The sequence below is a fragment of the Myxocyprinus asiaticus genome, chromosome 49 (assembly GCF_019703515.2).
Source record: "Myxocyprinus asiaticus isolate MX2 ecotype Aquarium Trade chromosome 49, UBuf_Myxa_2, whole genome shotgun sequence".
NCBI classification, from domain to species: Eukaryota; Metazoa; Chordata; class Actinopteri; order Cypriniformes; family Catostomidae; genus Myxocyprinus; species Myxocyprinus asiaticus.
In genome coordinates this window covers 21,594,306-21,608,335 of record NC_059392.1, presented here as the reverse complement: position 1 = coordinate 21,608,335, position 14,030 = coordinate 21,594,306, and the positions used below count along the sequence as shown (strand labels likewise).

General features: G+C 37.1%; 1 protein-coding gene across 4 annotated transcripts in view; it reads left to right on the top strand.

Moving 5' to 3' along the window:
• The window catches only part of LOC127438441 (slit homolog 1 protein-like), a 71,791-nt gene that overhangs the window by 39,501 nt on the left and 18,260 nt on the right, over window positions 1–14,030 (top strand). For 3 of the 4 annotated variants that reach the window (XM_051694034.1, XM_051694032.1, XM_051694035.1), the window contains 10 exons: window positions 4–75; window positions 293–436; window positions 4,509–4,672; window positions 5,016–5,042; window positions 5,212–5,356; window positions 8,044–8,118; window positions 8,236–8,379; window positions 9,480–9,623; window positions 12,817–12,983; window positions 13,791–13,929. In XM_051694034.1, the coding sequence (XP_051549994.1) occupies window positions 4–75; window positions 293–436; window positions 4,509–4,672; window positions 5,016–5,042; window positions 5,212–5,356; window positions 8,044–8,118; window positions 8,236–8,379; window positions 9,480–9,623; window positions 12,817–12,983; window positions 13,791–13,929 (1,221 nt within the window). The remainder of the gene's footprint in view (window positions 1–3; window positions 76–292; window positions 437–4,508; window positions 4,673–5,015; window positions 5,043–5,211; window positions 5,357–8,043; window positions 8,119–8,235; window positions 8,380–9,479; window positions 9,624–12,816; window positions 12,984–13,790; window positions 13,930–14,030) is intronic. The other variant, XM_051694033.1, reaches the window with a different exon arrangement.

The following is a 14,030-nucleotide window of genomic DNA, read 5'->3' as shown; positions in this document are numbered from 1 at the left end:
CAGGGTTCTTTATGGAAATAAGATCACAGATTTGCCTAGAGGTGTTTTTGACGGATTGAGCACATTAGAGTTACTGTAAGTACTGCAATGGTTGATGTAGATCCCTGTGGTGACATCATGTCAGTTGCACATTTACAGCCCACATACTAAATGAGAAATGTGGGCTTAATGGTGTGTGAATAAGACAGCACATTTAAAAATCATCATCCAGACAGTCACTGTAATGTTTGGGTTGTCTACTCTGTTTTTTATTGACCCCCCCCCTCTCTCTCTCTCTCTCTCTTTCTTTCAGATTATTAAATGCCAATAAAATCCACTGTGTTCGTGTTAACGTCTTCCAGGACCTTGAGAACTTGTCTTTATTGTCTCTCTATGACAATAAGATCCAGACTCTAGCCAAAGGCACCTTTACACCACTGAAATCCATCCAGACTCTGTAAGAGACTTTTATATTGACATAAAATTGACTCCATTAAAACATACTTTTCACACTAGTTTATTTAATTTGTCAACTTTCCCCCCTGAACTATTATTAACAAATCATTTTCACTATATCTCAAGTCATGATTCATTCGGGATGGAGATTACATTTCAAACTGACATTTTATAAAATGTAAAATGGCCTACTTCTGTGTATTGCTAATGCTAATTTCACAGCTAGCATTTTAGGTATCCTAAATACATACAAATAATATTTTCACACTGCATAGTTTGACAAAATTACAGATTTATTGAATAAGATGACCAGGAAAATATTTTGTTTGCAAGTAATATTAACCTTGATTTTTCTTTGTTTTCTTCATACATCTTATATAGGTGTTTAAGATTATTATAAAGGTGTTTATTAATTACATTTATAAGTATATAATATAAAGTCATTTACGAATGCATTATAAATCATTGATATGCAGTTATAACAACATGAATAAAATGTTATAAATGCTTCATAAAAATACTTATCCATACTTCCACTAATCAACATAAAATTGCCTAATTCATGATTTATGTCACAATACAGCCAAGACTATTACAGTGAGATTACAACGAGGGATTATGTCATTTTGTATTTATATTCAAGTCAATTCATTTTTATTTGTAAAGCACTTTTCACAACACACATCATTTCAAAGCAGCTTTACAGAAAATCATGCTTTTACAGACAATGAGACTGTAATATCGATAAAGTCTTAGAATGATCATTGTGTAGTTTGATTAAACATGATTGTAAATTGTGTATAAAAATAAATAATTAAATAATAATTGTATTTAGAAACCCAGTGAACAAGCTGAAGGGGACTGTGGCAAGGAACACAAGACTCCATAAGATGTTGGTTAATGGAGAAAAATAACCTTGGGAGAAACCAGGCTCACTGTGGGGGCCAGTTCCCCTCTGGATAAACAGCATGAATATAATGACAATATTGAGTTATTAGTGTGCAGTGCAAGCCATGGTTTAAAATGCGTAAACTAAGTAAGTGTTAAGATTTTGTATGAACTGTAAGACTGATGATTAATGTCTGTGAAGTCCATACTGGATTAACTGCAGAAGTTCACATAGATGCATTGTCCTTTGTTAGTTGGCTGATGAAGGCTTTTGTTGGCAATTAAATGATAGTCTATGTATTCCGTTTCAAGAGTGTAGTCCATCAATAGACAAAGGTGATGCAGGCAGAGATCAATGAGGCGCATCGCAGTTCAACCGGCAGGTCATTTCGGTGAGGTTTGGTGGGGTCCATCCTAATTCCAAGTTTTAGGCAGTGGCATATGAAATATCTGATGTCTTACAGTTGGAACTGGCATCAGTTCATCCCCTGAAGTCCATCGTAAAAGACTGAGGTGATGTCTGGCTAGCACCAGCTGTAGTTTGTCATCATCACTCAGCGACATGTAGCAGTGGAGTCCGACACCAAGCAAGAAGAGAGCTGCATCTGGCCGGCTCTGGTAACCTCGGGGTATGAATCCTGGGGTTGAGACAGGGAAACAAATAGAATAATATTAGCGTAGATGCCATTTAATTTATTGCAGAGTTATAGGTTATGAGAAATGTTTCTGGTTCCGGCAGACCTAACTAAAGCAGCCTAAATGTGAGTTGAAAGATAAATTAGGTGTATGCCAGGCTGAATAGATGAGTCTTTAGTCTAGACTTAAACTGAGTGAGTATGTCTGCATCCCGAACAGTGTTAGGGAGACTATTCCATAGTTTAGGAGCCAAATAGGAAAAGGATCTACCTCCTTTTGTGGATTTTGATATTCTAGGAACTATTAACAGACCAGAATTTTGTGATCGTAATGAACGTGATGGAATATAGCGTGACAGAAGGTCAGTTAAGTACTGTGGAGCTTGACCATTCAAAGCTTTGTATGTAGTTAACAGAATTTTTTAATTAATACGAAATTTAACAATTAGCCAATGTAACGATGATAGAATGGGGCTAATATGATCATATACCTAGTCAGCACTCTGGCAGCTTCATTTTGAACCAATTGAAGTTTATTTATTGAACTCGCTGTACATCCTCCCAGTAATGCATTACAATAATCTAGTCTTGAGGTCATGAACGCATTAATTTTTCGGCATCAGCAATAGAGAGCATGTGTCTTAACTTAGCAATATTTCTGAGGTGGAAGAATGCTGTTTTTGACTTTTTGGCTTACTGAGAATGTGAGACAATTCTGGAATATTATTAGCGAAGCTATTTTTAGTAGTCGAAAGAATAGTTCTACCTGAACGATAGCGTGGTGTAGATTGAGTGACATTAGCTGATCGCAGCAAACAAGAGATGAGGTAATAATCTGAGATGTCATCGCTCGATGGTAGAATTTCTATAGTATCAACATCAACTCCATATGACAGAATTAAATTTAGCGTATGATTATGGCAAAGAGTTGATCCTGTCACATTTTGTCTGCCTCCAAGAGAGTTGAGAATATCAATACATTCTAATCCCAATGTGTCATTTTCATTATCTATGTGAATGTTGAAGTCACCAACAATTAAAGCTCTATCTACAGTAACTACAAGATCTGATAGAAAATTTGCAAATCCACCAAGGAAATTTGAGTACGGCCTGGGTGGTCTATATACTGTAGCAAGGGCAAAAGAAGACAGAGATTTTTTATTTACATATAACGATGTCATATTAAGCTTATATCCTGTCCTCTGAGTAACACCAAAAACTTCACTGTAAATTGTAGCAACACCTCCTCCTCTGTCCTTCAGATGAGGCTTATGTTTATAACACTAACCTGGGGGAGTAGATTCATTTAAACTAATATATTCATCTGGTTTAAGCCAGGTTTCAGTCAAGCAGAGCACATCCAATCTATGATCTCTAATCATTTCATTTACAATTATTGCTTTGGTTGAAAGAGAACTGATGTTTAGTAGCCTTACCTTTATATGATGTTTATCTTAATGTTTTTTTTTTTTTTTTCCAAGTTTGACGTTAATCAGATTTTTTCTAAAGGATTTAGTGAGAGATTTGTGTTTGGTAGTTCGGGGAACAGACACAGTCTCTATATGATATCTAGGTGATACAGTCTCTATGTGTTGTAGTTTATGTGACCTGTGTGACGTCTCAGGTTAGCTAGTAGACGTTCGGATTAACCAGATGTCTGCTTCCTGACCTGGGCTCCAGTTAGTAAAATACTATCACTATTAAGACTATAAGCCAAATTACTAGAGAGGAGAGTGACACCTTCCCTGGAGGGATGGAGTCCGTCTCTCTTTAGCAGGTCAGGTCTACCCCAAAAACTCTTCCAATTGTCTATAAATCTTATGCTATTCATTACTGTAATGTCTTGACTCACTTGTGTTGTCACTTTTATTTTGATGTAAAAAGAATGTTGGTACTCCGAGTGCTATCCCAACTTACCTAGTCCTAGATATCTAAAGTCCTCTGCAAATACACTTTTTAGCTCTTCATGCTCATTCACAGCATACAAAGCCTGATGACCATTAAACCATACTGAACTTTATGTTAATTAATACATGCTTTGTATGAGTCCACAGAACATTGATACATTTTCATAGGTTACTAATGTTGAATAAGTGTTATTAAGCATTTATAACAGAGGTAAAATGGCTCACTAATTGGCAGGTATTGCATGCAAGTCACCATTTTTATGTATGTTATTATAAATGCATATTAATGATTTATAATTAATTTGTTAATTATTTATTAGTCATTAATGAATCCCTTTATAATCCCTTAACAAAGGCAACAATATTGTAAATATTTACCTTTAAAATTCATATTTAATGATGGATTTTATATGTTATGATGGAAAGCCTGTGTCTGGAAAAAGGTAAAACAAAAAAATATACACATTAAAGGCATTTAAAAATAGCATGGTAAAAAGATTAAGAATTAAGAAATGGTAAAAAGTTTCCAAGAATTAAAATGTGTTAGTTTTAATAAAAAACAACCCCTGGAAAATAAAAGTGGCAATAGTTAGGAAAATACCCAATTACTAATCAAGATGTAATATCATTGTTTTTTCCCCAGACATTTGGCTCAGAACCCGTTCGTTTGTGACTGCGGTCTAAAGTGGCTGGCGGACTTTTTGCGTTCTAACCCGATTGAGACCAGCGGCACTCGCTGCTCCAGTCCACGACGACTTGCCAACAAACGTATCAGTCAAATTAAGAGCAAGAAGTTCCGCTGTTCAGGTACAGTATATAAAAAACCAAGTATATAAAACACATTAATCATTCAGATTAACTAACAGATACAAATGATCTCAAGAGGAAGTGCTTAGAGATTAGATTTCTGTTATAATATTGCTAATATGCTGTCTTTCAGCTGTTGTCTGTGCACAATTCCCTGGTAAATTATGAGCTACACTACTTTTGTGACTATGTTATAGATTTATTTTTATATATTAAAGACCTTTTTTTTCAAACTCTATTTGGCTTGTCTGAGGTCTTAAATCATGATCTTTGCTCACACCTACATACAGGCTTTCATAACAGATGTATTTTCTTGTTTCTTTTTTTGCATCTGTTGCCATAGCAGCCAAGGAACAGTACCACATCCCAGGTAAGTTGTTTCTGTCAAGTGTCATGCTTTAAGTATATCCCTCTCTCTATATTCCTTCATTTGTATGTGACTGGAAGATGTATGGGTAAAGCCAAACCAAATAATGGCCCATTTTAACTTTCCTGTGATTCTGTGTTGTGCTCTGAAATCCTCTGTATTTTTGTCTCAGGCGCAGAAGACACGCGTTTGAATAAGGACTGTAACAGCAAGCCCGTTTGTCCACCGAAATGTCGCTGTGAAGCTACTGTGGTGGACTGCTCAAATTTACGCCTTACCAAGTTCCCAGAGCACCTTCCACTTTCAACAACTGAACTGTAAGAGAACTAACATTCACAATGAGCAAGAACACACACAACAAACACTTTAGCTTGGTTTCAAAACCTAGGGAGCTCAGTGGAAAACATCCATCCATTATGGTGGACAGAGCGAGAAAAATGTCTATTTCAAATATACTTCATTCAATACAAAAAGGTTTGAAAAGGTTAGCATTGTTAGTGAGTTAGTTAGCATAGTTTAGCAACATGCTAACACTAGACTATCGAAATTGAATCAAAAAGAGGTGATTATCCAGTGTGCTTCACACGAGGAGCTGCCTATGTAGAACTTTGCAAATTGGTCACTTATGATTTTACATTTTAGTTAACATGCTGCCTTAAAAGGTTTGTAAAATGCTATGTAAACAATAGAGCGCAACAGTCTAGTTCTGGAAGTAAATTTTTTTAATGATAACTTATAAACCTTTAAAGACAGACCTACCATGAGCTCTGAGGTTGTTAATTGATGGTATATGCTTCTGTTGAAGCCATCAGTCCACATTATTTCTTTTGAGAGGAAACATCCACCAGTCAGAGAGTCGCATCAATCAAAGTGCGCCAAAAGAGCTCTGTGGCAATTGCATTGTGAATGACGTACTCCAGTTGGTCTCCCTACGCTGTCAAACTACTTAAAAACTGATGAGCCAAAACATTATGACCACTCACAGGTGAAGCGAATAACGTTGATCATCTCCTAACAAAGCCACATGTCAAGGTCTGGGTAGATTAGATGGTAAGCGACAATAAGTTCTCAGAGTCAACGTATTGCATGTAGGAGAAATGTGCAGGAGTAAAGACCTGAGCGACTTAGACAAGGGCCAAATTGATATGGCCAGATGACTGGGTCAGAGCATCTCTGAAACAGCAAGACTTTTGGGGTGCTACCGGTTAGCAGTAGTTAGTACCTACCAACAATGGTCCGAGGAGGGACAAACCACAAACTGGCGACAGGGTGCTGGGCACCCAAGGCTCATCGATGCGTGAGGGCAACGAAGGCTATCCCATCTGGTCCGATCCCACAGAAGAGCTACTATGGCTCAAGTCACAGCAAATTGTAATGATGGTAATGGAAGGAATGTGTCACATCACACAGTGCATCACACCCTGCAGTGTATGTGCCCAAGATGACCCCTGTCCACCATTGAAAGCACCTACAATGGGCACGCGAGCATCGGAACTGGACCTTGGAGCAGTGGAAGAAGGTCGCCTGGACCAATGAATCCAGTTTTCTTTTAAGTGTGCGCCATTTACCTGGGGAAGTGATTGCACCAGGATGCAATGTGGGAAGACGACAAGCTGGTGGAGTGAGTGTGATGCTCTGGGCAATGTTCTGGTGGGAAACACTGTGTCAGGCCATTCATGTGGATGTCAGTTTGATATGTGCCACCTACCTAAACATCGTTGCAGACCAGGTACTCCCCTTCATGGCATTGGTATTCCCTAATGGCAGTGGCCTCTTTCAGCAGGATAATGCACCCTGCCACACTACACACATTGTTCGGGAATGGTTTGAGGAACATGATGAAGAGTTCAAGGTGTTGCCCTGGCCTCCAAATTCCCCAGATCTCAATCCGATTGAGCATCTGTGGGATGTGCTGTACCAACAAGTCCGATCCATGGCGGCTCCACCTCGCAACTTACAGGAATTGAAGGATCTGCTGCTAATGGCTTGGTGCCAGATACCACAAGACACCTTCAGGGGTCTTGTAGAGTCCATACCTCAGTGGGTAGGCCCTGTTTTGACGGCAAACAGAGGACCGACAGCATATTAGGCAGGAGGTCATAATGTTTTGGCTAATTAGTGTATATTTGTAAATATCTGCATATTTTGCAATAAATTTAAAATATAAAATATATCGCTTATACTGTATTCTTATAATCAACTTTAAATCAATTGTTTTATATATTTCCATCATTTTCAATTTGATTGTCATTCGCAATGCTTCATGGCATTGTAGTTCATTCCCTCGTCAAAGATATTAAGTACACAGTCTTGTACATTTGTCTTTTTATCTGATTTTCAAATACTTTTTTGATTTAAATCAAAATTTTTAATGTTGCGATTCACCTCAGAGCTGGTTGGTTCAGTTCATGGCTGAGATTTTATTAAAAAGTGGGCAGACAGGGGCCTGGGTAGCTTAGCGTGTATTGACGCTGACTACCACCCCTGGAGTTGCGAGTTTAAATTTAGGGCATGCTGAGTCACTGCAGCCAGGTCTCCTAAGCAACCAAATTGGCCCGGTTGCTAGGGAGATTAGAGTCACATGGGGTAACCTCTTCGTGGTCGCTATAATATGTGGTTCTCACACTCGGTGGGGCGTGTGGTGAGTTGTGCGTGGATGCCGCAGAGAATAGCGTGGGCCTCCACATGCGCTACGTCTCCGCGGTATCACGCTCAACAAGCCACATGATAAGATACGTGGATTGACGGTCTCAGACGCGAAGGCAACTGAGATTTGTCCTCCACCACCCAGATTGGTGCGAGTCACTACGCCACCATGAGGACTTTGGGGACTTTGAGCGCATTGGGAATTGGGCATTTCAAATTGGGGAGAAAAGGGGAGAAAAAAAAGAAAGAAAAAAAGTGGGCAGACACTGTTGCACTCTATTGGCAACAAGGCAGCTCACTTGATTTTGGAACAGAGCCTATGTTTGTGATCAGTCTTTTTACAATGATTTTCTTTTAGACGTCTCAATAACAACGATCTGTCCATCCTGGAAGCAACAGGACTCTTTAGGTCCCTCACTCATCTCAAGAAGATGTGAGATTTACATATATGTATTGCACAATACGATGAAACCACATTAAAATACACCATATTGCTTAGTATTGAAAAATACTGCATAATAAGCTAGATTTCTTGATGTGTCTGCCTCAGAAACCTTAGCAACAATAAAATCTCTGAGATTGAGGATGGAGCTTTTGATGGGGCGTCATCTGTGGTTGAACTTCACCTAACTGTCAACCACCTGGTGTCCGTGCGTGGAGGAATGTTTCAGGGAATGGACGGATTACGCATGCTGCAAGTGCCATTTTCATGATCATTATCACAACTGCAGAAGCATAGCTAACTAGTTGTGGTACTACAGTAGTTCAACCAAAAATGAAAATTCTGTCAAAGTTTACTCATCCTTATGAGTTCCAAACCTTTATGACTTTCTTTCTTCAGGCTTTCACGTGTACAATGAATACTTGAGTTGTTTTTAGTGGTAAACAACACAAGTTTACACGTGAATGTGCGAGCCACTGTGAACAAATTTATTTTATAGTGCTCATGAATTCACAATGGACGTCAACATTTTTACTAAAAAAGGACTTTCGGATTGTTTCTTACCAAAATCTATCGTATATCCAGATTGTATACTTGGAAAGATGACGCATGAGTCGCGTTGACTACTCACTTTTTAAGCTTTAAAGTGATTCGCTATCAGCTACCAATGTATGGAATAGAAGGACCACAATATTCATTAAAACTTCTGCTTGTGTTCTGCATAAGAAAGAAATTCATACAGGTTTGAAAAGGCATGAGGGTAAATTATGACCGAATTTTCATTTTTGAGTGAAATATTTCTTTTACATAACTAAAGGTGAAACTTAACTAATGTTTTCATTGTTCTTTCAAGATTGTTGTTTCTAGTCGCTCACCAGTAGCAAGAATGGACATTTAATAAAATATAAAAAATTAATTGTTAATTATTTTTATATTACTATTATTATTATTTATAATTTTTAATTAAATAAATTATTTATTTTATTAAATTATAAAAGAAATTATTTATTTATAATAAAACTATTATTAAATAATAAATAAAACCTTTTTAGTTATAGTTATTTATTATTTAATTAGATAATAATGTATAATAAAGAATTTATTATTGTATATTTTTATTATTAGTATTAGTATTGTTATTATATTATTATTATTATTATTAAATAATTGATTTATTATTGTTTAGAATTTATAAAAATAAAATATTAATAAAATAATAATCTTGCCATTACTCAATGACAAGGAACAATGACAGCAATCACTTTAGCTTAGCCGTTTTGGATGTATTTTCATTTTGTCATATAACCACCCTGAGGCTGTACTCAGAAACCCTTTATTTGTGTCTTTGTTAGGATGCTCAGGAATAATCGCATCCGCTGCATCCATAACAGCAGCTTTTCTGGCCTTCAGAACGTGCGTCTGCTCTCGCTCTACGACAACCAGCTCACCACAATCATGCCTGGCGCTTTTAACACGCTGCCAAACCTCTCCACACTGTGAGCATTTTGATTTTTATACTACTAGATATTTGTGAATGCATTTAAGACATGGTCTGCCCTTTCAAATTAAGTTTTCATTAGTCTTCACTTGACTATTTTATAAGATTTTTTTTCCCTGTGTTTTCTAGTTTCGGTTTAGTTTTAATTGTTCAGTATATGAAGTTTTTATTTTAGTATTTTAGGGCTTCCAAATTTAACGTGTTACCTGATATCATTATATTAGGTGTTTTTGTGAATGTATCTGAGACATGGTTAATATAGTTTTTAATTTTGTTATTATTTGTATTACTTTTTTTAATTGTCCTTTTAATTTAGTTTCTTTTTTATTAGTCTTCCCTTGACTATTTTCGTTTTATTTATTTATTTTTTGCATGGTTTTCTACATTCGGTTTAGTTTTAATTCTTAAATATATTTAGATTTTATTTGTAGTATTTTAGGGCTGCCAATTTTAATGCATTAACTGGTATCATTTAAATATGTTCAACACTATTACATTTTTCAGAGCTATTTAGTTTTATAGATATTGTTACGTCCCAGTAACAATAGGGTTGTTGTGTGGGATGCCTTGTGGTAAGCTGAACAAGTGTTTGTTGCTGCAACGCACCACGGTCTAGGGTTGGGGAGGAGTAACAAAAAGATTTGGGGTTCCACTTCTCCCGTCTAAGCACTCAATGGTCAGTTGAGTTTAAAATCCAAAGCAAAGTATTTATTTAATCAAAACAGGAAAAGGATGTCAAAAATGCTTCAGGAGGAGGCAAAGGCCAAAATAACAAACAAAACTTAAATATCTGTTGGGGAGACAAAACTACCTATTTACAACAATAGATGAGGATAATGATGATGATGATGATGACCACAACTGTCTGGGATGGGGAAATTCCATTGCAGTGAAGATCTACTTGGGATTTATCCTCCTCACCAACCAATCCAGACAGGGGAGTGATTGGTAATCATCATTGCAGACACCTGATGTTAATCACCCTGCAAGGAGGATGGAGGAAGAGAGAGAGAGAGAGAAACAAAACAGGAAAACCACAGCACAAAGTGGCCAAAACCTCCAATTGCAATAAGGCCAATGCCATACATCTATAGATGTAACTGAACAAATAAGTTTACAAAGAAATAACCAACAAATATGTCCTGGGACGTAACACTATCTAGTGGCATTTTCATATTGAATGAAACCAGGTTTTAAAGGTTTCGCATTTTATAATATACTATATAAAAAACAAAAACTTGACCCACCTTATATTATGTATCTTTAACAACTATTTACTTACATTACATACAAATTAAGCATACAATGTACTTATTGTGTACTTTTGTGTTGTTTCTAGAGATATTACTCAGTAATACTTGTATTGGGCCGTTACTGGGAGGTAAATAGTAATTCTTGGTATCAATGTCATCATTAAATGTATCTGAATACAAGATCATTGACATAATGACATGGTTGAACTTGCTGTGCATGGCGCTTCTAAAACCAGTTTGTAAAAATGTCAGAAATTTAGGTGTTTAAACCATTTAAACCTAGCAAATGAGTTTTCATTTTCAGTTTACATCGAACACTGTCAGTCACAACCAGTGTTGGGTGTAATCTGATTACAAAGTAATTAGTCATCTAATTACTTTTAATGTCAAAATGTAGTGTAACAATACATTTTTAATGACTGTAATCTGACTTTCAATTAAGCTAATTTTAAGTACATTAAGTAAATTTCTAAAGTAGATTAAATTTTTTAATTGCGGTTAATCGCAGATTTTGAAAATGCTGAAATTTGACACCATATATACTTCTTTTCCTGTCAAAATGCATTTATTTCAATCTTATGAAAGAAAACAAAACAATATGTAATAATATAAGGCTTTATTAACATTTTCCAAACAAAGCCTTCCACAGTATAAAGACAGAAATGCAGTAAAATATCACCTATTCAAGTAACATTAAACATTTCCCAAAGTCTAAGTGGGAGTTTGACTAATTGAAAGAACAAGTCCCTACATAGGTTGCATATTCATTGCAATGCACATTAAACACTCATCCTCCACAATTTTAATCTGCCGGTAGACTGTGGCTATCCACTTTGTCAGCAATCGTGAAGCTGCATTCCTGATTCGCGTCAGCGTCAATGCCGGTGTCAAACGTCGCTTTGAACACACTTGAAGACAAAAACGTCTCATTCTGCGTTTTGGTGATAGTTAAGACTTGACGTGCTTCTGTGATAATTAAAATGCTCCTTACTTAGGCTGTTAATACTTAATTTCTATCACAAGTACGACCTGGGCTTGTTTTGCACATCAAGTAGCACTAAGAGCTCCTTTCTCCATAATTTTTATCACTGACACTGAAGCACTGTTGTGTGCGTGTGTTTGTGGTGTGTCCGTCAGTGTAATGACACTGGGTGGACACATTACAAAGGTTCTGCCCTCCCGACAAGTGTTTATGCTGGTTTATGCTTAATGAAAGGTAAATTTGTTAATCGCGATTAAGAACAATTAACGCGTTAAACTTTTTTAATTAATCACATGCATTAACGCGTTAATTCTGACAGCTCTATTCTAAAGTAATATTATTTATGTATAATACGTTTAAAATGTGAATTTTTATGTTCATACGTACGTCTGTTTTTGTTTCTTTGACAGCCGAAGCATGTGCAACACTGAACATGGAAAACAGACATTACAGACATTATTTTGGATTTGCTCTGAAAAGTGTTTTAGAAAGTAACTTAAAAGTAAAGCAAGTAACATCAACACTAATGTCGCATAGCATGTAAATGGACACAACAATTGTCTCTAGTTGTTACATTGTTTTTACCTGACCCTTTCCCTTTCCCTAACCCTTCACTCTAACTCCAAGCCTAACCTAACCAGCAAATGCGAATCTCACACACAAAAAGTATGCTTAATTTTTTTAATAGTAGTAAACACATAATGTACTGTAGAGTGGGGCCCTAAAGTTCATTTGTAGTCATGTTTATTTCATTTTCGCTAGTTTTGGAGTAATGACAATGTATTTCAGTTTTGTTTCAGTTTTTTAAATTTTGTTGGTTTTTATTTTCATTTCAGTTAACTTAAATGCTTTCATTTAGTTTTTGTTTTCATTTTCATTAAAGAAAGGAAGACTTATTTGAGCTGTTAGTTTCTTCTCTTTGTGGTCCCACTTTTTACCATTGTAATCTTTTTCAGAAACCTGCTGGCGAATCCTTTTAACTGTGATTGTCGTCTGTCTTGGTTGGGAGAGTGGTTTCGTTCTCGGCAGATTGTGACAGGCAATCCTCGCTGTCAGAATCCCACCTTCCTCAGAGAGATCCCACTGCAGGACGTGGCAAAGCCAGACTTCCTCTGTGACAAGGGTAAAGAATGAGCCATTACTGGAAGCTGCATGCTTTTTGAATTTTTGGAAACATATATTAATGTTTTGGAGATTTAATTCATAGTTAAAATGTTTTTTTGAGTCAGGCATGATGGGAATAACTTGCAGTTAATAAGTGAATCAGATTACAGTCATTCATTCACAAATGGTCGCACTTAATGTTTTTTTTTTTTTTTTTTTAGTGTAGCAGCGAAATAAGGTTTTCTCTGCATTATTTTGTGGTATGAAGTCATTCTTTTTTCTTTTCTTTTTTTTATCCCCTTTTCTCCCAATTTGGAATGCCCAATTCCCACTACTTAGAAGGTCCTCGTGGTGGCGCGGTTACTCACCTCAATCTGGGTGGTGGAGGACAAGTCTCAGTTGCCTCCACCTCTGAGACCGCCAATCCGCATATCTTATCACGTGGCTTGTTGTGCATGACACCGCAGAGACTCCGCATGTGGAGTCTCATGCTACTCTCCGTGATCCACGCACAACTTACCATGCACCCCACTGAGAGCGAGAACCACTAATCGCGGCCACGAGGAGGTTACCCCACGTGACTCTACCCTCCCTTGCAACTGGGCCAATTTTGTTGCTTAGGAGATCTGGCTGGAGTCACTCAGCACACCCTAGATTCGAACTCGTGACTCCAGGGGTGGTAGTCAGCATCGATACTTGCTGAGCTACCCAGGCCCCAACAAAGTCTTTCGTTATCCTTTTGTTGTGGCACTATAGATTCAGAAGCGGCAGAGCGTTGACTTTATATTGAGACTGTCTTTCTCTTTTTGTTTCTCTGTACTTTTAGTTATCTTGGAAGAGGACAAAATCTGTGTGCCGAAGCCAGAGTGTCCAGAGGAGTGCACTTGTCTGGATACCGTGGTGCGTTGCAGCAACAAACACTTGTTCAGCTTACCACAAGGCATCCCACACAATGTCACTGAACTGTGAGTCATATTCAGAGGGTGGGCAGCAGGCTGGAGTTTATGCAAATGCTTCGGGATTCCCGTCTGGCAGTATTTCAGTGTCTAATGAACTCAACGCTCTT